The sequence below is a fragment of the Anopheles funestus genome, chromosome 2RL, assembly GCF_943734845.2.
Source record: "Anopheles funestus chromosome 2RL, idAnoFuneDA-416_04, whole genome shotgun sequence".
NCBI lineage: Eukaryota > Metazoa > Arthropoda > Insecta > Diptera > Culicidae > Anopheles > Anopheles funestus.
This window is the reverse complement of record NC_064598.1, coordinates 45,866,116-45,887,994: the sequence shown is the minus strand read 5'-3', so window position 1 is coordinate 45,887,994 and position 21,879 is coordinate 45,866,116. Positions and strand designations below refer to the sequence as shown.

The following is a 21,879-nucleotide window of genomic DNA, read 5'->3' as shown; positions in this document are numbered from 1 at the left end:
TCGTTCTATGGCACCCGTCGTGAAGCACGCTTGTAGCCCAATAAATCCGCCACCGATTGTTTAACTCGTTCAACAAATTCGTGTGTAATTTATGCACCTTTGGTGGTGATCTTTGCCCTCCTACCGAACAGGGGTCTGGGCCGGGGAAGAAACAGAACCGATGATCTTATCTTTCATCCTTGGGTTCTACCATTCTACACCACCAATCAGCCACCCGGTGAGCCTTTTCGGTGGAGAAAGACGATTAAACACGTGCCGCTCGGTTGGACGGGACGGTTTTGTATGTGGACCGGCACGAGAACAGCATCCCTACCAAACCCACCAGCCAACATGCGATTGGCGCGTGAACGGAAGCCCTAAGCTGTCTAATTTATTTCTCTTCCTTTTTTCACCTCGGGTTTCAACTCACTCGGCACCAAAATGCCGCCGTCTGTCGGCCAAACGGGGTGTTGATTAATGGCTTTCGTTTGCACGTTCGGAACTTGCGGTACAGCAACGGTTTTGGGGGTGAACTGTCCATCCGAGGCAAGTCATTGTTTTTTTTCCCCTCTACTACGAACGACTGTCCGGACGAGCCAAATTTGGGCGTGAAAATAAATTAGCACCGTGCCGCACACTATCGAGCTGTGACAGCATATCTGCATAACGATTCGTTTTCACACTCGTGGATAACCATAAATTTTCTTTGCCATCTCGTACGGAACAAACACTACCTTGTGCATTGTTAAGATGTGTTCCTTTGGCGTTTGTGCGAAAAAATGCTTAAACGATGCGAACGTAAAGCGCTTTATATAAATACACATGAGAGATGAGGGAAACGAAATCTTTTACTCAAAGAACAAAGGTCATCTACAGGGCTTTTAGTCAATATTTCAACAAGCTGCGATAACTGTGATTGTGGCGGTAAAGTTAGTTTAAGCATCTCTTACCTATTCACCACTTTACACGAACGCGCGGTCACTTTCGTTGTAGCAGAGCACTTGTGCACGTACTTGCTCGACGTATTTATTTATCTACCACAATATTTCCATGTGCCTGGAAATGGTCCTTCCGCGGTGTCTAATGAAGCAGCTGCTACAGTGAAAAGGTTTGGGAACTACAGCTCACTTCTCTTACCAGAAGTTATCTAGCGGAAAGCATAGTTTAAAGACACAATTAAGCACACACAGCTTAATGAAGCCCGGTCGGTAGTGAAGTGGCAAAAAATATGAAAGTTCACTACTTCACCAACCAGTTGAACATTGTTTCGCGGCTACAGACGAAACACCGTTCTTCTGACCCCGTCGCATTTAACAACTAGATCAAAAGAGCGTACCAGCGGGGTAAAGTGGCAAAAAGAAATTTTAAATCATATACCCAAAAAAAATACACATATTTGGACCACCACACTACGTTTCCAGTCGTACCGTAATGATTTAAGCTTGTTCGCCCACTCTTTCGGTTCTTTTTTTTTGCAACCAAACGTATGAGCAAAAAAGCAACATTTAACTGGTAAAGCGAATAGAAGAAAAAAAAACAACATAAGCTGAACATAAAACCTTAAACCCTCCATCATCAATTAACCAGCTTGACCGACTCCGTAATTAATGATCGATGATTGACCGCCTCTAAAAGTGGCTAATTTAGACATCAGATCGGCAAACGGTCACCGCGATTTGCTTTTCTCTACTGCTTCCAATTATTGACACCTTTCTCATCTGGACCGAATTTTCAGTTATACGCCGCAGGGCTTAAAGAATGACTTTTTCGTGTGTGGAACTCGTCGATCGGTTACTATTCTTGCGACAGATCGTTTGATCACATTTTATTGATATAGACCGCGTATCAGTTCGATTGGTTAATTAATTTTTTGTTTCTCTTCATCCGTACGATGGGGGGGGGGGGAGATACCGTCAGCAATTAATTTCCGGATAAAACAACCAATCGTTTGGTTTTGTTCCTTTCTACACTCCTCCTTTCACCTTTCCATCTTTGTGCTACTCATTTGTAACAGGCTCGTGCGCTGGTGATCTTGATGCTTGGGGATGATGATTATTAAGACACTGGTAAACACTGTAATCTTGCCACCGGTGGTGCCACCGACCGAACGCTACCGAACGCCTGTCTGACCGATATGTGTGTTGCATTTCATTCTCGTTCGCCGGAGGGCAATCCGGTACACTCGATCGGACGCGTAAACCTGATTGCAGGCTATTGATCTGTCAGCGGCAGCGAAAGTAATACATATGTCTTGTAAAGTTGTACACGGGTTCATTAGGTAGCGATGCACCGGGCGGTGGAGGGGTTGGAAACGTTGAAAGTGAAACATACGATCGGAGGAAGTGATTATTGCTATCAGATGTTTACTGGTTATGTAGAGCAAATTTTTCATTTCGGATGTATGGCATTGAAACAACTGTCCGGGCGGGCCTATAAACCTATTTAAATGATTACATTAACGCTGTAGGTGTGGGTTGTTTCAGTGGCAGGAGGTGCTTGTTTCATCTCATGATTGTTTTCACTATAAGAAGGTTAAAGAGTTGATTTAAAACTAAAAATTATAAGTTTTACTATAAAAAATTTCCTATTTTTCAACAAATGCAATAACACCCAGGAGCAGATGACACACCAAATCAGTAATCAAAAGCACTCCCACTCAGGGCATGAACCGCGTAGTTTGATTTTTGTTTTAAATTGATCTAACGGAACTCTAGTACTTCCGTCGAACGCTTAGCATCATCCTAACAACCGTTCCCAATGTTAAATCCTCCCGTACAGAAGTAACGACAATCTTCAGCCAATATGTGGTAACATCTGCTGATTTTCCGTTCCGTTTTCCACCCCATCGCCATAGTGTACACGCCGAGGAAGCAAACGAGCAAAGACCAACCTAGCTACGCTAGGGCAACCGTGCAGTCAATGTCAAGCGCAAGGTTCATTAGCAGCACACACGCGAGTAGCAGTGGGCCGCAGCAGCGATCAAACAGAAACATTTCCACCACAACTTCCAGCAGTGCCTATCGAACCGATCATGTACCGTGCTTTGCCAACAACAGCCCCAGTCATCGATCCTGTTGTGTTAGCGTCTACTGTTATCGCGCAGAAAAAAAAGCACAAGCAACACAAACTCCCTTCATTTGTCTGACGGTGTGCTGAACACGATGCAGCACCATCCAAACAAAAACCGTGAGGCCAATGGGGTGGAAAAGCATTTGCTATTGCATTGCCTCCGCTTTTTCTGTTTGTCTATTTTCATCAGTTCAAAATAATAATGTTCCTAGTAGTAAAGTTTGTTTTTTCCCCCATTTTTTTGCGTTTTCTGCCAAGCAAAAAATAAACTTCCCACCGGTATACAAACTGTTGGCTTTGCTACGAAAGACTTGGGTGCCGCCACAAACGACGAACCCCTTTCTTGGCCAGAAATACGAATCTGTCTGTGACTAAAAAAAATGTTTTCCCCGTAATCCATGCTACGATGATCGTGACATTTGATTCCACTTATTTCTTCTTGTCGGAGAATTTTTTCCTGCGCGTCCCCGCGCAAAACCAAGCGCAAATCCCACTCACCGACGATGGCGCTGTGCTGGGTGCGATTGTGTGACTGCCAGTTCGAAGTTCAGTGGGTTGATTTGGGAGACCCCAATCGACAGTGTACTTCGCTTGCACAAAAATGCAGATCTTCATTACGTGATCGCGCACCGTTCCGTCGCGAATTTCCTTAACGAAATGTAAAACCCCGCACAACGATGGGCGGTTACAATGTTTGATTTATGACTTCCCTGTTTTCGCTCACGCGGAATCTTGCCAGCGACCCAGGATTGTAGGTCAGCTAACCGCAGGAGAAATTGACAACAACAATCAAACAATGTTTGGACTAGGTTTGGCATTTGATTCGTACAAAACACAAACACTAAACCGGCTTTCGAAGGAGGGTTTGTGTAACATTTGATCATTTTACCATTATTCTAACCGCAGCAAATGACTTTGTTTGGGATTGAAAAATTTTGCATACAAACAAGATACAGATACACCTTTTTAACCGCAAATTCTTCGCTCAATCTCACGTAGTTGTAAAGGGGAAAAGTTCAAACCGGCGACAAACATTCGTAAAATTAATACCAGAGTTATGGAGCATTACACGCATAATAACTTCTGTTTTGCTCTGCGTATCACGTATGGAGTGCAAACGTACTCGTGGATCTCGTTACGAGCCGTTGAGGCTGTGTTTCCCTTTCAGCTTCATTCTCCATCAACGTTCACTATTTACCCTCGCCAGCAGCGAGACAGTAATAATCGTCACAATAATATCAGTAATTGAGACTCCATTGCCAATAATTTTGCGTCCTCGCGATCATCCACACGTCGGTCGATGGTCCTATTTTTTTGCCGGTGTGTACTGATGGATAGTTAATTATTAATTTCATGCCCATTCCCGCCCATGTTCTCGGTGAAGATCGGCTATCGCGAACATGTAATCACATCCACAACGTCAACCATGGCAATGCTACACCGAGCAGAAGCATCGGTCGCATGGAACCCGGCATGCTTCGAAGCTCGTTAGTGAAACACCCACCTACTCGTGTCCATCCATTCGAGCAATACGTCCAGCTGGAGTTCACATCGCTCACACGCCTGGACACACGGAACGGTTCACACAGAAGGAATTACAACCGTTCCTGGACAAGGGATTACCAACGGAGGTTTAGTTTTCCTTCGCGTTTTGTATCTGTGCTGGCGAATTGAAGCTCATATGTAGCAAATATCCCACAAACACCTTGTGCTGGTCTTACGTTACTTCTTTTTATGTAATTGGAAGACAGCAAAACCAAAATAACTTACACTTTAAAACAATGTTTAGCACAACAGATGACATTTGGTTAAATATGCGTGAACATTTACACCAATATTAATTTTAATCTTTTTATCGTATTTAACGCGACATTTTTTAACATATTCTTCTACTTTTGTTCGTCTACTATAACCAAGTAACTGGAATCTTATTTCCGCACCCTGCCAGAGCCAATCGCAAAGAATGTAGCCGGCAAAATACTTACTACTTACCCAACAACATTCTCCCATGTTAAATCCGCGGAAATGTAATTAAAATTGCACTAAAAAAACGGACCCACGCCCGCTTTCGCATTAGCTGCCGTTGTGCGGAAGATTAATTTTATTAATAAAACATTTCTCCCTCACCTCACCCGTGTGGATGCATTCCGAAACCAGCCGGCCGTAAAACTAGCGGCCAGTTGATGTTGGCGGAAAATTAGAATTTTAAATTCCACCAGAGAACGTGCGGACTACCGGGAAAAGGTGCGATGGGAGGAGAAAAACAGAACAAAAACAATTGTCAGATGTTGTTTTTCAATTCTTTTTTTTGCGTGTGTACATTCTTCTGTCCATCGCTTTGAGACAACTGTGGCGATCCGTTATGCTGCGGGATCTTCACTATCGTTGAGAATGCTTTACAGCAAATGGTGAGAGATACATAGCTGCAAAGAAACGATCGTTTATCCTGTACGGTAGTTACCTTCAGAATGAATCTAAATGTTGCATATTTCAAGAGGTCAAGATTGCATTCCTTCTTTACGTGGCACGGCACATATCAAGCTTCGAAGATATGTGTATTGTATCCATTTTCGAATACCACAAACGAGCGTGAATGATATTACCCATGTGTTGCGGTTTTATTTGCAATATTTTTAGCTCCACTTCTAACTTACAAAGTATGTTTCAGTTTGTTTAGACAATTTTAAGACAAAAAAAAAACGATCACTCTCTTGCGATCTAACCGAAAGCAAAAGAACGCTGGCTTCAAAACGAGGACAAACGGACGCCTATGAGCTGGTCCCATAAATCTTCCCCAAGCCCATAAGCAAGCCCTTCAAGCTATCTCCGGTCACCCGTCCAAATCTCCACCGAAAGCAAGCGCTCAGCTGATGGAGCTTTCCTTCGAAATACTCAATTTTCTTTCTCTCTCCTTATCTGACCGTTACCTATCGTTACCTCGCCGATGCTCGGAGACCAGATTGTTTCGAAACAAATCTTCCCTTTTGTACCGTTCTCCATCGTCTATCCTTAAAACTTTTTTTTTATTTCACCTCTACTAAACCTACTGGAAGGTGTGTCAAACCTTGACCTACACGTTCTTCTGCGGTATCGATATAGCAGGACCGGGAGAAGTAATTGAAAATTGAACCGCATAAATTGTCCTTTCGCTTCCTTGGTCCCACACTTGGTGCCTCACATGAACATTGGTGTAATTTGACTCGACATCTGCAAACAACCCGGCAGTAATGATCGACCATTCGCCCCTGCGGGCGTGAACACGAGACAACGAAGACAAACTGCAATCACAGAAATAAGTGAAACGTGTACAGCGAGACAGCAAGATAAAACACTGTACCAACGATCCCTTCTCGATACGATTTGTACGCTACATGGTTTTTGCATTTGCACTACACATCTAAAAACAAAATGGTTGTGTCTATGGAGTATGCTGTATGCAGATGTGGAATATGAAAGAGTGGAAAATTATGTTTTACTTTATTCCTTTCGTATAATACTTGTACCAATGTGTGACATACATTCACAAGTAGTACCTGTAATAAACGGTATGTTATGTACGCGGAGTGGCATATAAAGAAATTTCGAAATTTGACAGCTCACTATAAACTGACAGTTTATTATAGTAACCTCAAGCAAATAAGAAATGGTAGATAATGGCTGTCAATTCGATCTACTAAAATGCGAAATAAATTCCGAGCAAATAAGAGAAGTCGACTCTTTAGCGATCAAGCATAAACGATTTTGCATCCGAATACGACATAAGCGGAAAATCAAAATATTGAAGATTCATAAAAATTGCGTTGGAAGCTGAACCTGGAAATGTGATTTGACCTTTTCCTTCATAGATTCATATATTCAATTGCCTAGAAATAAAAAATAATTAACCTACCTAGACTAGCTTTCATTACAAAGAAGATCACTTTCACTAACCGTCACATATCATCTTATCAGATAAAAAATTTCAACACCTTATCATTATAAGTAACGCATCGCAAATTGAGAACAATCTATTCACCCTCTGTTTCTCTCATCCCATATCGTACGTCGTGGCAACTGATCGCAAACACAGATAAACAAAAACTCATCCATTTTCATCGCTCCCTTCAGCAACTGATAGCTCCCAGGCTAGTAGCAAAAGATTTATAGCAAATTTACACCATTTCCCGAGCTAACGCAACAAAAGGAAAAGTTAGTGCACACCCTTTTTGTTCGTGTGAAAGTGAAGAATAAATTAGCAAAACGTTAAGCATCAACTTGGGGTGCGAGACGTTCTCAAACCGATCGACAACTGCTGCCATGCCTCACTGTTTCTTACCGATAATGGGCTGGGAAGCGAAACGTTCTGTTTTACTTTTTTATTTTTTACTTCCTAAGGTGACTTCCACCACCGATACGCATCTCTTAAAACACTAGCTCCTAACGTCTGCTTGTTGTCGGCTACCAACAGCTTATGAATTCAAATGTCTGCTTACGACGGTTGGATGGTAATGTGATGGAAAACCCTCCCCCAGTTGGGACGTATTGTTGGAAACTCTCACCTAAGGAAGAGGAAAAATGGAGTCAATTTTCTACCCTTGGCCGTGTGGTACGTTTGTTCGCATGCCATTATCTTCTCGCTCTTGGTTTCAAATTTTCCCACCACTACACACCGAGATGCCGAGATTCACACGGATAAGCGAGCGTGAACCAATAGTTCACATGAGCTAGCAGCACCTGTAGTTGATAATGCTGCTGGTTGAGGTACACCTTCGCATAAATGGCACAATGAACTTTGGCGAACATCGCACCGGCCAGCCGTCACCTTGGCCCACTGAGAAAACGATTTCCTTCTACGACGCTATGTGAGTAGAAAGTGAGCCTTACCAACTGTCAACCCGGTGTGGATCACTCGGTCCCCGGGGGTGTGTAACCATTCCGGTTTTTTTTATCTGCATTCACTACGGACCGTACTAATCCGCTACGATCAAGGTTAAACACAGGCTGCGGATCATCCGTAACGAATTCGCATCACCTGTACAAGTCAGGCATACAGGAATTGATACACAGCTGGCAGTTCCTTGTGAACGTAATCGAGAGGTACCGCTGTTTCCGTGCCTTTTGTCGCTTTTGTTTACTTTTCTAGCGCCTCGAGCTATGGGCAATTTCGCCAACTTTACCTTTCTAGATCACTGGAACAAAAAGGCAAAACAATCATTAAAAATAAGCAATAGCACATTATAACAACAAGAGTAAAAAGCAAACGGATCAACAAAGAATCTGGATCAACTCATTCGATGGCTTTGTGAGTTGTAGGTTTAGCTAAAAAAAACTCCCCAACCCCAACACAGAGCCAATAGTAAGAGCCCGCGGGATCGTAAATCGCCCACACGCTAATAAACTAATTGGTTAACGATCTGTCATTATAACACTAGCGCCGACTGCTGTCAAAAGGCCGAGGCGCCGATTTCCGATCTCATGTCATGGCTCGGGTGTAGATCATGTCGTACGCTAGCTAACGTTATTAATTAGACTCCCAGTGGTGGACCACTGAGCAGGAACTCACACCATACTACACGCGCTCTCGCTTCTGGACGTTTGCGCCCTCATCACTGAGTATCGCGCTAACCGTCGTAATGTGAGTCGGCATAAATCAATCACAAAAACTCTCCCCTAGGTAGCTACTCGCGTTGCTCGTGTTTTTGCCCGATGCCTGCAGCGGGTTAACATCGTGGCCAACATCGACGGTGGTCACTGCCACTGCCAATCACTGTCACCATCCGACGATGGTGGTAGCAGTTTGCGCGCTTTGCGAAGCGATACCCAAAGACCTCATTCGCGGACATTGCGCCTAATGGGGATACCATTCGGCTCTCGTCTAAGGCATTCGTCATTCCGGGACGATTGTTGGTCACGGTTTACTTCTTCCTTTTTGCACCGATGTACCGGCGTGATACACTCGGAACGATCACGATCACGTGTATAGACAAAACGGCAGATCGATGTCCGCTTTGCAGATCACGATCGATCGCGGCTTTGGGAGTGTGAAATTTGTAATTTTCAAACCACCAAGATAGTGAACCATGATGATGAAGGTGTTGCTTTGACCAACAGTGCAAGAATATGCTGAAGCTAGCAATCGGGACATTGATCCGCAACGGATCGATCTTGCCTGGTGAGCATCCCGTGGTGATGTTGGAATGAGAACAGAAGGAATGTCACTCGATTGAATGTGATGCATTCCCCAGTGATCCGGTGGATCACATTCCATCAGAGCTTTGCGAGTGATCCAGAAAATGTTGGTAAATCCATGTAGCTGCTTTATACATGCCAACTGACAAGACTCTGATTATGGAGTTAAAGAATTTGATTATATTTCACGAGATCTATACCTTCCCCATTGTATATTAATTACATTTGTCATCAGTTGCTCAATGTCGTCGTAATTTGCCCAAGAGTGGACAATGTTTCTCCAGTTTGGACGACTCTTTAGGAAACCGTGGTCTGTCCTCGACACTGGAACATGGAACCTACACCCAATTACGCTGCTCATTAATTAGCCCAAAACATACCGCAACGCAGCGAACTATGCGACCACGACATTCTGCCCGCGTGCACCGTTAATTGGCATCGCTCCCAGCGGAACCAGAAACGCACCCGTACGCAATGGTTGTTCGTTCACCCAGCGTCGGAGAGCGGCAATACCTCAAGAAATACAAGCGCCCGGAACGGATACGGGCGTCGTTAGCTGTCCCAAGTTCTCCGTCTGTGGTTTTTCTTCTTAACTTTCACCCACAGAAGTTACGAGTAAACTGAGTGAAATCAGGTTTCCGAACTTCCGTCCTTGCGTGCGATAGTATTTTCACCGTTTTCCGTACGCATCCGAGCGTGATTGGTGCGATTTCTGCTCAACGCGCCAAGCAGGGTCGTGATCGCATACCCGCTTGACGACGTATCAAGATAACCCTATCAGTAGCGCACGTCAACGATGATGCAGAGACGATGATCGTGTCGTACCAGGAAATCCACAAGGAACGATACAAATCCCCTCCGCTTGGGACGCCTCGCCATCAAAAGCGAAATTTTCGACCGGCTTCGTCTTCTAACCAGCTCTAAACCCCTTAACCGGCCCACGTTTCAACCGTGTCAACTTCGTCTTCCCCTGTCATTTCCCCTCCCCTTTTTTCTCCAGAGCGCCCCGATTAGCTTGGGCTTCCGTTTTTTAGCACGATGCGCATGTAAATCCATGCATCGATACGTGAAAGTGAAACCAATCAAGGTGAACAGTGCGCGGCAGCGTGTATTATCCACGGTCACCTTATCCACATTACCATTTCCGACCCGATGGGAAAATCTGGTAAAACGCCAACTCCACTACGTGGGATTGGGTTGCGTGTGGGAATGATGCTGCTCGTGCACCAACCGGAATACACGCGCCGGTCTTGCTACCGGTTGCATCTCCCAGCATTGTGACTGTTGCTAATTGACATACTCAGGCATGGTGGAGCTTGCACGTCTGTTCGGTGTCTATTGTCGCACCACGTCCGCCGTACTACGTATAATTAGCCTGAAGCACCTCAAAAAGAAAGGCTGCTCGGGAATCATATCACACCGTCGTCGTCGGGTTGCTGATTTCTAATCCCAGAACAAAACCAAAATGGCCACCCACTTTTCCAACCGCTTCAATCCGCGGCTAAAGTTTTCCACCAAACAAGAAGGAAAGCGAATCTTCTTTCGTTACCATTCGCTTACCGCGATCACCATCACACCGGAGGGAAAGTGTCTGTTTGTGGTAATATGATACGTGATAGTGAGAAAGATTTGCTAAAAAAACCACAGCACACTGGCGTGTCCCGGAACATAGCCCGAACACAAATGAGCCGGATCGTGTTAGTTCGGAAAATTAAACCACAAAATACCATCCGCAAATATAGATGTCGACGGTACAGCATCACGTACGATTCGGTGTAAATGCATTTGGCATTTCACTTTCTAGGTCAGTATCGCGAAAGGATGGCGTCAAAAAAAAACAATAGTTTAATGCCGGTGTGTTGGTGACGGTCGTCGTAAACTGCGGATTAACCTAGACTGTGCCTAAAGACGAACCTACAAATGACGAAGATTTAATCTATTTTATACGCTTCAACCTTTCACTGATTAAAGCAATTATTATGATTATTGTTTACTTTTCCGTTTCGTTTTGTTTTTTAAATCTCGGACAAAAAATAATACGAAAAATGTTTTCACCAAATCCCTTCCATGCAGATCCATTTGTAACCATCCAATTATAAAATAAAATCAAAGTTTAAAATGATCACCCTTCTGAGATGATTTGCTGATTGATTAACAGTTTGATTTATATAATTTATTTATTAGGAAACAACCAATCAATCGAATAAAGATATACGATCTCCTGCCTTTTAAATTTATGTCAAACAAATCATTTTAAATTTGTATATGAAGAATCAATCATCTCTTGATCAGAGGTTATTCTCACAAAATTCATCTTGTTTAGAAACAACATTTTTACGTAAGATTTTCTCATTTTAAATCGTCTAATCCTAATAATTGAATCAAATCAATTTCATGATATTATACTTATCGGGATCGCTTGGTATGTTAACCCCAAGAATGATGCATTTAATAAAATATAAAAAGATTAAATTTTGAAAAGAAATTTCCCTTTCTAATGTCTCAGTTATATATAAACTTGAACCAACATTATTCGGTTTTCAACGTCAAGGGGTAAAGGTGGAACCATTTCTGGATTATATACAAGTAGAACTGGAATTTGTCGAGATAGTTCTGGAATTTATTTACGGAATTTGGGCCTAAATTATCTTAACATGTCGAAGTGCTTTGCAAGTGTAAGAGTTATGAGAGCCTAGCAAACAATATATTTTATCTTGCAACAGCTCTAGAGAGCTAGAAAAGGTGTGAATTCTACCTTAAGAAATTCCAGTTCAATTGGAAATAATCTAGAAATGGTACCAACTTTATCATTTAAATTACAAAATCTTATAATAAATATGACGAAAAGAACTCTATTACTGTAGTTAAAACTTTTCGATGAAGCTTCCTTGTAATACAAAAAGTTTCAGAAGGATTAAAAAAACGAAAAACCCCAACAAAACATTACTTACAATTACTTCAGTTGTCGTGCTTCTTAACTATTTATTTTTCGATAGTGTACGCTGCTTCTCAGCAAACTCGACCAGCTTCTTTTCCACCGGCAAACCTTTCCGTTCCCGTATCGCATCCATATAAACGCGTGCCACATTCGTAAAGTCCGCCTTCTCACCGTACTGCAGATACTCTTCCTCCGTCGACGGCACCCAGTGCGGATCGATGTCGACCGTTTCCCAGTGGCTGAAGACTAGCTGCGGCATCGCCAAACCGGACGTTTGCTTCCGAATTTCGGTCGCAAAATTAAACGACTCAATCACCGGAATGACGGCCGTTACATCAAACTGGCCGCTACCTTCAATCAGATCGGCCGACTGGATGCGGCCATGTCGTCGTCCGATTACGGCGTACAGTTTGCCTGATTGAGATGAGATAAACAAAAACCGGAAGAACGTTATTTAGTGCTGGTTATGATGATGATAAAAAACAAACAAACGATAGCTTAACAGCAACAACAAAACATTTTCTGCAAAAGCTTGCAAGAAGCGAGATATGAAATTTTATTTTTTCTTTATTTTTAAGAACCACCGTTAACGATTCGCTACCCATTCTCTTACATGCTAAGATATAGAATATACACACACCTACCAGGCCACCGCACTAAGCCAAAAGCCGATCCTAAAAAATCCACCAACCGCATCCACCTTTCATATTACCGCCACCTGCGCATGCAGGCTACTGCCTGCTGCCGAAGAATTAATCGATAAAATTCGCTCCCTTCTTTACAGACTGGCCTAGCACCGACCAAGTACCATTACTATCCGCACAATCAGCATATCTACTTCCTGCCAGAATGCGCCATCCAGCAGGTAGGTTTTTGGTGAATGGTTATATACTTTACTGCTTCACTCTTCGGCATCTGCATACGCGGATGCGCACACCGTTAGAAACTTCTGCGCGTGTTCTAATCAATATTCAATGGATTTTTCTGTTGTTTTTTTCCCTCATTTTTCGTTTTGTTTTCCCCCGGAACTACACGGGCACGATCGCGATCGGCAATAATGAAACCGTGGCGAGAACAGGTCTGCAACGCTGTATACGTCCGGCTCAACTACACCCAGCCACTGTGTGCTTGCCCACCGAGGTAAGTTAATGTCTAGAATTTTTTTTTGTTTCCATCTCCTTGAGCTTTTGTAGCAACAAACAGTGAACGAAAGCGCTCGGGAACGAGATGAGTTCTTGTTTCATTACCAATTTTCTAGCAACACTACAACAAGAAAACACACACCATCCGTAGCTTATTGGAACCCATTAACATTCCTCGTAGTCAGGTAACGAGGAATTGTGGACGCAACAGTACACCCGTTTGCCCAAAATCATCAATTGACATGACTGGTTAGAATGTCCAGGACCGGGATGTTGGAATACGTTTAATTTCATTTTCCCTTTGAAAGTGATCGTAAAGTCATCGAACTAATTCGTCAAGCGAATGACCTCGGCCGTGTGGCGAATTTCTAGATCAAGACCTTGAAGATATACACTTGAAGGTCGGTTTAATCGTTGAGTAATTTACCACGATTTGAAACTACCCATTTGGCGATGAGGATCTTCCTTATTTTGGGCAAGAATTGGGGAAAAAGGGGAAAATTTAAAACTCTCACCCTTTTGTACAAATTACTCAACTTGAGTGGGACTTCTATCTGACTAAGGTTCGAATAGCTCAATGTAATGTTCTTCATGTATGGAGGCAATTTTGGTTTTCACTTTCCGCACCGAAAAGCCGTGACGATCCGGCATCCTCCACTGAAGGCAAGAATAATGGAGCAGATCGCACAACGACTCTCTCTCTCTTTTCCCCTTTTCACCTCCCAAGCACTACCACCCTCCCGCGACAAACCTACCACCCAACCCTACCCTTCCAGACGTTTAACAGACTCGGGACGTTACGGTAGTTGGCGGTGATGGTGCAGAAAGCAATTACGCTCATCAATCATGGTTCGAAGCTTTTCCGCAGCGCATGGGTCTTCGGACCGTCACCATGCAGACGCCACCAAACACCCACCACACACAACGCCAGTATACAGTGGGATCGGTTCGATGAGTTTTTTTTAGCTGAAGCTTCATTCCGTACATCATTCTGGTCTGGGCCGTGGTCCGTACCGTTGAAACTCCGTACCCCCCCCCCTTACTCATTATGCTTTTGTGCAAGCCAAACAAGCTGCTAAACATGATGTATGACAGGCGCGCATCACCGACTAGAGCTGAACTTCCCTTTTGAATGTTGGAACATTTCTCACACATGCGAAAAAAACGCTAAACTCCCCACCTTTCAGGAGGGTTAGCAAAACAAAGAGTAGACCTAAACGAAAAAAAAATGCGAACTGACAACAAAAGCGAAGAGAGGCAGCCCTCTGCCAAGCCCTTGGATACAGTTATAGCGTTTATTGAATTTCTTCTCTTCACATGCGCATTGAGGGAAGGAACCGTATCATGTCTGGGGCAGCGTTGTTGCGGCACCCTTCGACAACTCGAATCCATAAATCTTGCTGCACGGTAATCGAATTAGTGTCCGGACAGGTTTATCGCAGGTTGAACCAATCCGGTTAATAGTTGCTCAAATTTCAATGAACCTTGCGCTGCAAAACCAGTGCTATTTATCGACTCTGATCGATTGCATTATTCACCCTTGCGCAAGGTAGACATTGGACAATGTATGCGCCATTTTGTGGAGAGCATTTGACATGGCTATGGTGGGTGAAAATAACTCTAGCTTGTATCTGACACTATTAGTACACGATCGAAGATGAAATATGCCCACGCTACGATACTCTTATGCACAATGAGCTACGCTCGTGGGAATGCTCGTAATTTCACCGATCTACAAGATCCATTACCAGATCGCTTTTCCATATGCGGTAACCGATCGTTTCAATAATAAATCTGTAATGGTCCCGCTGCAGGAATCTCTCTTACAAGACCTAACCTGGGGAACAATTTTATTGTGATGTTTCTAATGTTTATTAGCATTACATAGCCAGGGGTAAAAATTCCACGTGGTACACACGACAGCAGAGGAAGAATTTTGCTAATATGTTCCCTGCCGATAGTTTACCTTTTGGTCGTATTCGATGGTCACGTATTTAATTAAATCACCAGGAAACACGACCATCCAGACACAAGGTAACAGCTGGAATGCACTTGGAAAACACTTCGTTTTGGGTGGCCACACAAACCGCTGCGCCATGAGGTCAGGTTACATACGATCCTTCCTACCTTCCTACATAGTTCGTGGTACAGCAGAGAATGGAAATTTCCTATTCACTCGCATTGGAAAATTGTCATTCTTTGCTAGTCCTCTGTTTGCCAGAGCATTCCGTTAAAATCTATATTTCGGAATATCCCGAGTAAGTAGCGCTGCCACACACTTAACCTACTGTGGCAGACGTCTAATGAAAGCGGAACCCCTGCTAGCTTCAATTACACCGAGCCCTACTACACGCTCAGCGTGTACGGCTCAGCTTGGTGTACGGCAAGCCCAAAACATTGTTCTACCGAACCCGTACGATAATGTTTATGTAATATGCAATATTTTTGCTTCCATCTTGCTTTTGTGATCGCGACATCTTCACGACCAAGCGAACGGTTTAAAGCGGTACAAGCGGATAAGAACACGATCGTACGAAGGCACAACAAGACCGGGCTTCATCGTTACCATGGTACCCTGAGCGGGATAATGAAAGCAGTACCGGAGCACTGAACACGGGTTCAGTCCGCACACCTCTGTTCCCCCGCTCAGCCTGGGCGATTTAGATTCGATGGTGTTCCGGAACAAACTCTAGACGATCGGCTTGCAAACAAAAGCAAGTGTCAGCAAGCCAGCATAAGCATGACCAGGTGTGCAGCGGATGGCACAACGTTTCAACGCCATGTGATTAAAGTCATCGTTCGTTCCGCAAAAGATGCTCTGGCACATTTACATTCATGGGCAAGATCTTATTAACCGTCCGTAGCAGTATTGCATGCCCAACAGTGTGTGGCGATTTTGTGCGATCGCCATCGTCCAGGAACGCCGTACTTTTTTGGACGCCGTTGTTTCACCGCTGATCGGGGATTGTGTAAATATATGCTCCGCGTATTAGCATATCGCGTATTAGTGAGTGTCGATCCTTCATTGGTCTATTTAACAGCGGTTCGGAACCATTTATCGTCCAACGACCGTCCCCGGTGGGGTCAGTTTGGTCGTGTGCAGAGTGATACATCAACGTTTTGCCGAAGTTTTTGTTTGTGATTCTGCTTTTAAAGAAAAAAAGCAGCAACAAGCAAGCAGGACAAGGTTTAGTGGCGCCTGAAAACACGCTACAAGCTACCAATTAAATTTCATCAGCACCTTCCACAAAAAAACGCTAGCAATGCAACATGCAAAAATGCATCCGATAAAGTACAAGATAGCACACCTATTTTAATGCCATGTTTATGCATGCTACGATCGATTGCCGGAGCATTGACTCATTAAAATAAATCGCACAAGCTCGATCAGCGCTAATCCATCGAATGAAGCCAGGCAATGAACCACGGATCAGTGGCAGAAATTATAATTTACACATTAATTAAACAATCCTCACACAAAGAGCTAAGGGATGGAGAAGGCAAATGAGCATTTGTGCTGGTGAAAAGATTCATTTAACCCTTGCCTGGACTTTCTATGGTCGAAGTAAAACATCATAAAAATCAATTGCTCCTTAGCATTGCACACAAAGGAAAGCATATTTGCCTAGCGAGGGCCACTACACTATCAACTTCGCTTATACAACATCAATCATCGAGCATGGCGTTCGAACTGTTGACGAATCTTCCTCATTGCGATCGTGACTAATTTCACAAATATCATACGTCCACCATTTCCCAACATACCGCGATACGTCGATTTCCCGATTGATTCCCGCACACAGCGACTTGCAGTTCGCACCAAAGCGGATAATAAATGCACCAACGATCGATCAATGCAAACGCTCCAGCGTCCGCCAGTATGATCGGCAATTATTCGCCACATTCGCCTACCATGCTCACCGCGGGAAAAGTCATCCGACGGTTGACGTACGCTGAGGGCAAGCGCGAAAAGCCCATGCCGGGAACCGTCATGAGGTATTTCTAATGGTTGCGCTAAAATAATAATCAGTGAAAACAAATTCCTCGCGGCGAATGCTTTCTCTCATTGGGGATGACCTCCAACCGGGTGAATAGAAGAACGCTCCCACCGGGTATTTGTGTGCTTGTGGATTTTAATGATGTTGAGACTGAGTTTAACTTACCCAAGGCAAACCTAACTCATTAGAGGAGGTAAAGTGAATTGTTATTTGTTGTACGATCAGTTGATACAACTACATCATTTAGATTGTGAAATACGATTCAATTTATAAAATGAAAATATTTTCCAAAAAGAAAATACCAAAACTTGGATATTTGATAACAATTCTCCTTAGAGTCATATTAGTAAAGCTAATTGTCAAAGTTGAAATAACTGTAATTTATTCCGTATATCTGGCTATAATACTATGGAGAGTTACACATAACCTGCCGAGAATATCGTCACATATATGCGAAAGTGTCCGAATGAACGCAAGTCAATTTCATCTTGAACAATTTAGGAGACTTGATCGAGACAAGATTAGATTGCCTGAGGAATTATTAGTTAAACTGGGTTTTAAAGCAGTTGTATCAAGACCTCAATTTTGCCCAAAAAAAAACCTTCTTTACAGAGGAAGTTCACTTGTTGAAGACAGGGTATGGAATTGATTTCTCTCTAAGTTATGTATTTTGAGGCGAAATTGCCATCGGTTCATACTTTTTTTTGAAGAACTCTGACAAGGTCATCACTATCAACGGAGAGCGGTAGTTCCGACTTTTTCTGGAATCAAATTTCTTCTGGTCCAATCCTCTTTCTGGAAGGTACATCGTGCTGCACAAACGCTCACTGATCTATGCCAATAAGCCACATACCTCCAATAACCTCGAAGCCAACCTTACTCAAAACTTTAACAAGACCCAACTTAAACGGCAAAATAATTGAAAATTGAAATTTCCGCAAGCACTCTAACCATGCAAGTCGTCTATTTCATCAATATAATTTTCCATACAAAATGGTATTGAAAAATACCTTTAAAATGATGAACATTTTAAACAACTGTGTCGATGAAAAACGTTTAACAGAAAACCCTTTATTTTCCAGTTTTGTTAACTCAAATTTAGTTTGGATGCATTGTATTGTTTAATTTTAAAATTGCTACATTAAAAAAGGCATCGCAATTACCTTACACCGGTTCGGGGATCAAAATTATCAATCTTTCTTATCGCTTTAATCTAAAATTTCTATCACATTTGATGTGGCTTTTGTGCTGCGAAAGATCTTTTTAATAAGCCATTTCAAGAAAGAGAGAGACGGAGAAACATTCCAAGATTTCCCAAATTGTTTGATTTGCTTTTGTTTTGTTTTTGTTATTTTCTTTTTACGATTTGTTTCGATCTCTCTCTTTCTCTCTCATCCCCTACTCTCTCTCCCTTCTTTCCCCTACCATTTTTTCCCGCGGACAACAATCCTATCGTTCATCTTGATTGCGATTCGAAATTCATAATCGAATCGAATTGCACCCGAACGCTATTAGTTAGCGCCACACTGTGCCGTATGCAAAAATTTCTCCCTTGAAGATTTTGATGCGGAAAATTAGGTTTTGAAGAATGGAAAATGCGTCGAGCCATCGTGCCAAACTTCCTGCCACATTCCTGCCTTTAAACATGTGTGCACGTGTGTGTGTGGGTGTGTTTATTGTGGAAAATTGGTTACAATAGCCTGCGTCCCGAGCCAACCAGGTTACTGGGCCTGCAGTCCGATCGGAAACGTTCGCCTTCCGGCCGATACAAGCAAGGTGCAGAAAGGTGAAGAAATTTTCCACTATTGATGCGTGGTGGCGTGATCATAAGTAACAACACAGCAACACGTAAAAAAGCACCCACAAAATGGTACACACCTGTTCGCTAGTGATTACATTCCGTGGTCAGCATTGATCGGAATCAATGACCGGATGTAAGTGTTCGATTGGCCGAATCTGGATTCCGGTGACCTGGAATTCGAGTGCACACGGGGCGCATCATTTCATCGAACGATCGCCAAGCAAAAGTTAATGAACATTACTACAGGGCCATGCCGTATGGGGGCAGGCATATACGATGAAAGCGGTCGATTAATAATTGGTTCAAAATGTACACCCGCACGGTGGGCAGCGGGAAGATGAAATGGAGAAGGTTGAGTGATACACACATAGAAGTAGTCAGAGGATCGCTTACCACCATGATCTGATGGTAAGCGCAATGATCAGATAGAGAAATACTTTCGATTCAGTTGTTCACCGTATGGACAAGTGGTTTCTTGAAAGAAGCTTTCTAATTCAACAACAAAATATTAAACGTTTTAATGAATCCGTTATGATACGTAACGGGTTTGGTTGAAGACAAGATTAAGATGTTAGTAGACCAGAAAATAACAGAAATAATACAACTGAGTCGTCCCTTTAAGCATAATTCTTAGACTTTATTTAAATCGGTTATGTAAGCTCAAGCTAATCATGGGCCTTTATGGCTCTACATAAGGAAGATTCAACAACAAAATAATAAACGTTTTAATGAATCCGTTATGATACGTAACGGGTTTGGTTGAAGGCAAGATTAAGATGTTAGTAGACCAGAAAATAACAGAAATAATACAACTGAGTCGTCCCTTTAATCATAATTCTTAAACTTTATTTTAATCGGTTATGTAAGCTCAAGCTAATCATGGGCCTTTATGGCTCTACATAAGGAAGAATTTCTCACTACATTGTCATCTTAAGTATCCTTCCCTTCTACCAATACAACGGTCAGTGTCCTAGCACCTTTTTGGTTGCCCAATATAACACCATCGTCAGCACGAGACTTTCCATTAGAGCGACATTCCTACCAGCGGCTGATTTGTAACTCCGATTCATCCCGGTTACTGCCGGCTGACCTTGCTGTACGGCACCGTTCGAATGCGGATGGATCATAATTGGTGGAGCGTTCGGGCTATAGTCGGCAATGTGTGGAACCCTCACCCGACCCGGTACGCCCATCACATTCGACGTGGTTGTAAGACACTTGCTGGCCGCACGCCATCCCTCACAGATCTTGGTGGTGAGGTAGGTGCAACCCATCTGATAGTGCCAAATTGGCCCAACGGTGTAGTTCACCTGGAAGCACTGATACTGCGGTACACCCTGGTACGTAATGTTTTGCAGTGTTGGATTTGCTGAGGCCAGAAACAGATGGGTTGTGTTCACGAGCGGTACCGTGCACGGTACGGACGAACTTCGAAGACATACCTCGAAATCTCCAGTCGATTGACATATTTTGCAGTTCAATGACATCGCTACAAACAGAGCAGAATCTTAACATCGAGAGGAACAATACAACAAAGACACACACACACACACACTATCAATTACATACCACTGCCAACGAGACACACTACAACGAGCAGCGACACAATAAGGCGCCCAGCATCCGAGGATACTGAGCGTTGAAGCACTTGTTTCGATGACATTTGCCCAAAAACTGAAACTCTCGTTTGAGGGCAGTGATCATGGTGGCCGTTAATGTTTCGTCACTAAAAACAACGAACGTTACCAATACTGTGTTGCTTCCGGGTTATTTGCACAGCAGGTTTCAATTTCGGAGAGAGAAACAGGGAAATAGGAGACATGAATCATTGCTGAAGATAATGATGCGTGACACACGTACATTAAAAAGATGCACAATGCGAATGGGAAAAATAGTTCCAAAACTGTAGCCCTTACGAAGGTCGTGAAATTTATAAGATAAACATTGAAGTTCTAACTAGCTGCGCTAAAGAGATGTTATAAATTTGTTCTGCTAAATCATGTAGGGGATGAGTCACGGAAACGTGAGTTTAAGATGCTTAAATTCGAACCAAGCTTCGATAAGACGAGAGATGTTAATCACGATGCCTTCGAAGACCCAAATTTCATCAACTCTGCATATTTCATTTCTTCGTGAAAAAAATATCTGAAATGACTTCAACTTTATCGCTTGATCTTGAAAAACCTGGTTTATATGTCGCGAGCTGCGAAATAAAAAAGAGTCTAATTATTTGGCCATTGGGCCCATCTCTCTGGACTTAGAATGGCAATGACTCATGTTACATCTGATGGCGGATAGAAAACTTTCAGAACACCTGATAATTAATTGCAACATCAGCAAATCCCAATTTCATCAACTTTAATTTGCTTTTGCTTCTACGTAGAAGATCCCTTCCGGAGGATCGTACTTACGGTAAAAAGTTCACAGTCCTGTTAACAAATTTCACAGCAGTGAGGTACAGAAGAGATGATTTCTGAAATTTCCACTATCTTGAATAAAATGTCCGTACAACAATATTGATGTTGAGATACACGCTAGGTACAAGCTACCAACCGAATATACTACAATGTGAGTAAACTTTGGTATTCACAACAGCTTAAGCTACATCAGAGCCTGGCATTACATAAGACTTGTTAAGTTAAGCTAATCAAAGTTAAGTAAAAGAGAGAAAAATATTCAGAAGGTTTTTTGGTTTTTGTCCGTGGAACGACAATAGACAAGCCACAATAACAAGCTCTACAAGTTGAACTATCGCAACTCTGTCATACAAAGAGCCATCTTGTA

At 43.0% G+C, this 21,879-nt stretch overlaps 3 protein-coding genes across 7 annotated transcripts in view; 1 reads left to right on the top strand and 2 right to left on the bottom strand.

Annotated features, from left to right (window-relative positions):
• LOC125765408 (elongation factor-like GTPase 1) overlaps positions 1 to 21,879 on the bottom strand; it is an 86,398-nt gene that overhangs the window by 54,942 nt on the left and 9,577 nt on the right. Inside the window, exons 3-4 of one of the 4 annotated variants that reach the window (XR_007418554.1) lie at positions 7,912 to 12,568; positions 1,045 to 7,586 (exon numbers count right to left, since the gene is read on the bottom strand). Coding sequence is in view for 3 of the 4 variants with exons in the window: in XM_049430478.1 (XP_049286435.1) it covers positions 12,195 to 12,568 (374 nt within the window). In the remaining variant the exon portion in view is untranslated. Of the gene's footprint in view, positions 1 to 1,044; positions 12,569 to 21,879 lie in introns of those variants that run through there. The other 3 variants (XM_049430477.1, XM_049430478.1, XM_049430476.1) reach the window with 3 other exon arrangements.
• LOC125765431 (uncharacterized) overlaps positions 1 to 21,879 on the top strand; it is a 52,995-nt gene that overhangs the window by 27,513 nt on the left and 3,603 nt on the right. For both annotated transcript variants that reach the window (XR_007418557.1, XM_049430594.1), the window contains exons 2-3: positions 12,939 to 13,019; positions 13,233 to 13,294. Coding sequence is in view for 1 of the 2 variants with exons in the window: in XM_049430594.1 (XP_049286551.1) it covers positions 12,939 to 13,019; positions 13,233 to 13,294 (143 nt within the window). In the remaining variant the exon portion in view is untranslated. The remainder of the gene's footprint in view (positions 1 to 12,938; positions 13,020 to 13,232; positions 13,295 to 21,879) is intronic.
• On the bottom strand, positions 13,310 to 20,815 carry LOC125765491 (uncharacterized). Its single transcript, XM_049430696.1, has 2 exons — positions 20,665 to 20,815; positions 13,310 to 20,584 (listed from the first exon to the last, which is right to left on the bottom strand). The coding sequence occupies exons 1-2, from the start codon at positions 20,756 to 20,758 to the stop codon at positions 20,058 to 20,060; spliced, it is 621 nt and encodes a 206-aa protein (XP_049286653.1). The 5' UTR covers positions 20,759 to 20,815; the 3' UTR covers positions 13,310 to 20,057.

Coding starts and splice junctions, on each gene's coding strand:
- LOC125765491 (XM_049430696.1), bottom strand. CDS start 20,758: ATGTCATCGAAACAAGTGCTTCAACGCTCAGTATCCTCGGATGCTGGG. Junction 20,585..20,664: donor AGTGTGTCTCGTTGGCAGTG/GTATGTAATTGA, acceptor CTCTGTTTGTAG/CGATGTCATTGAACTGCAAA.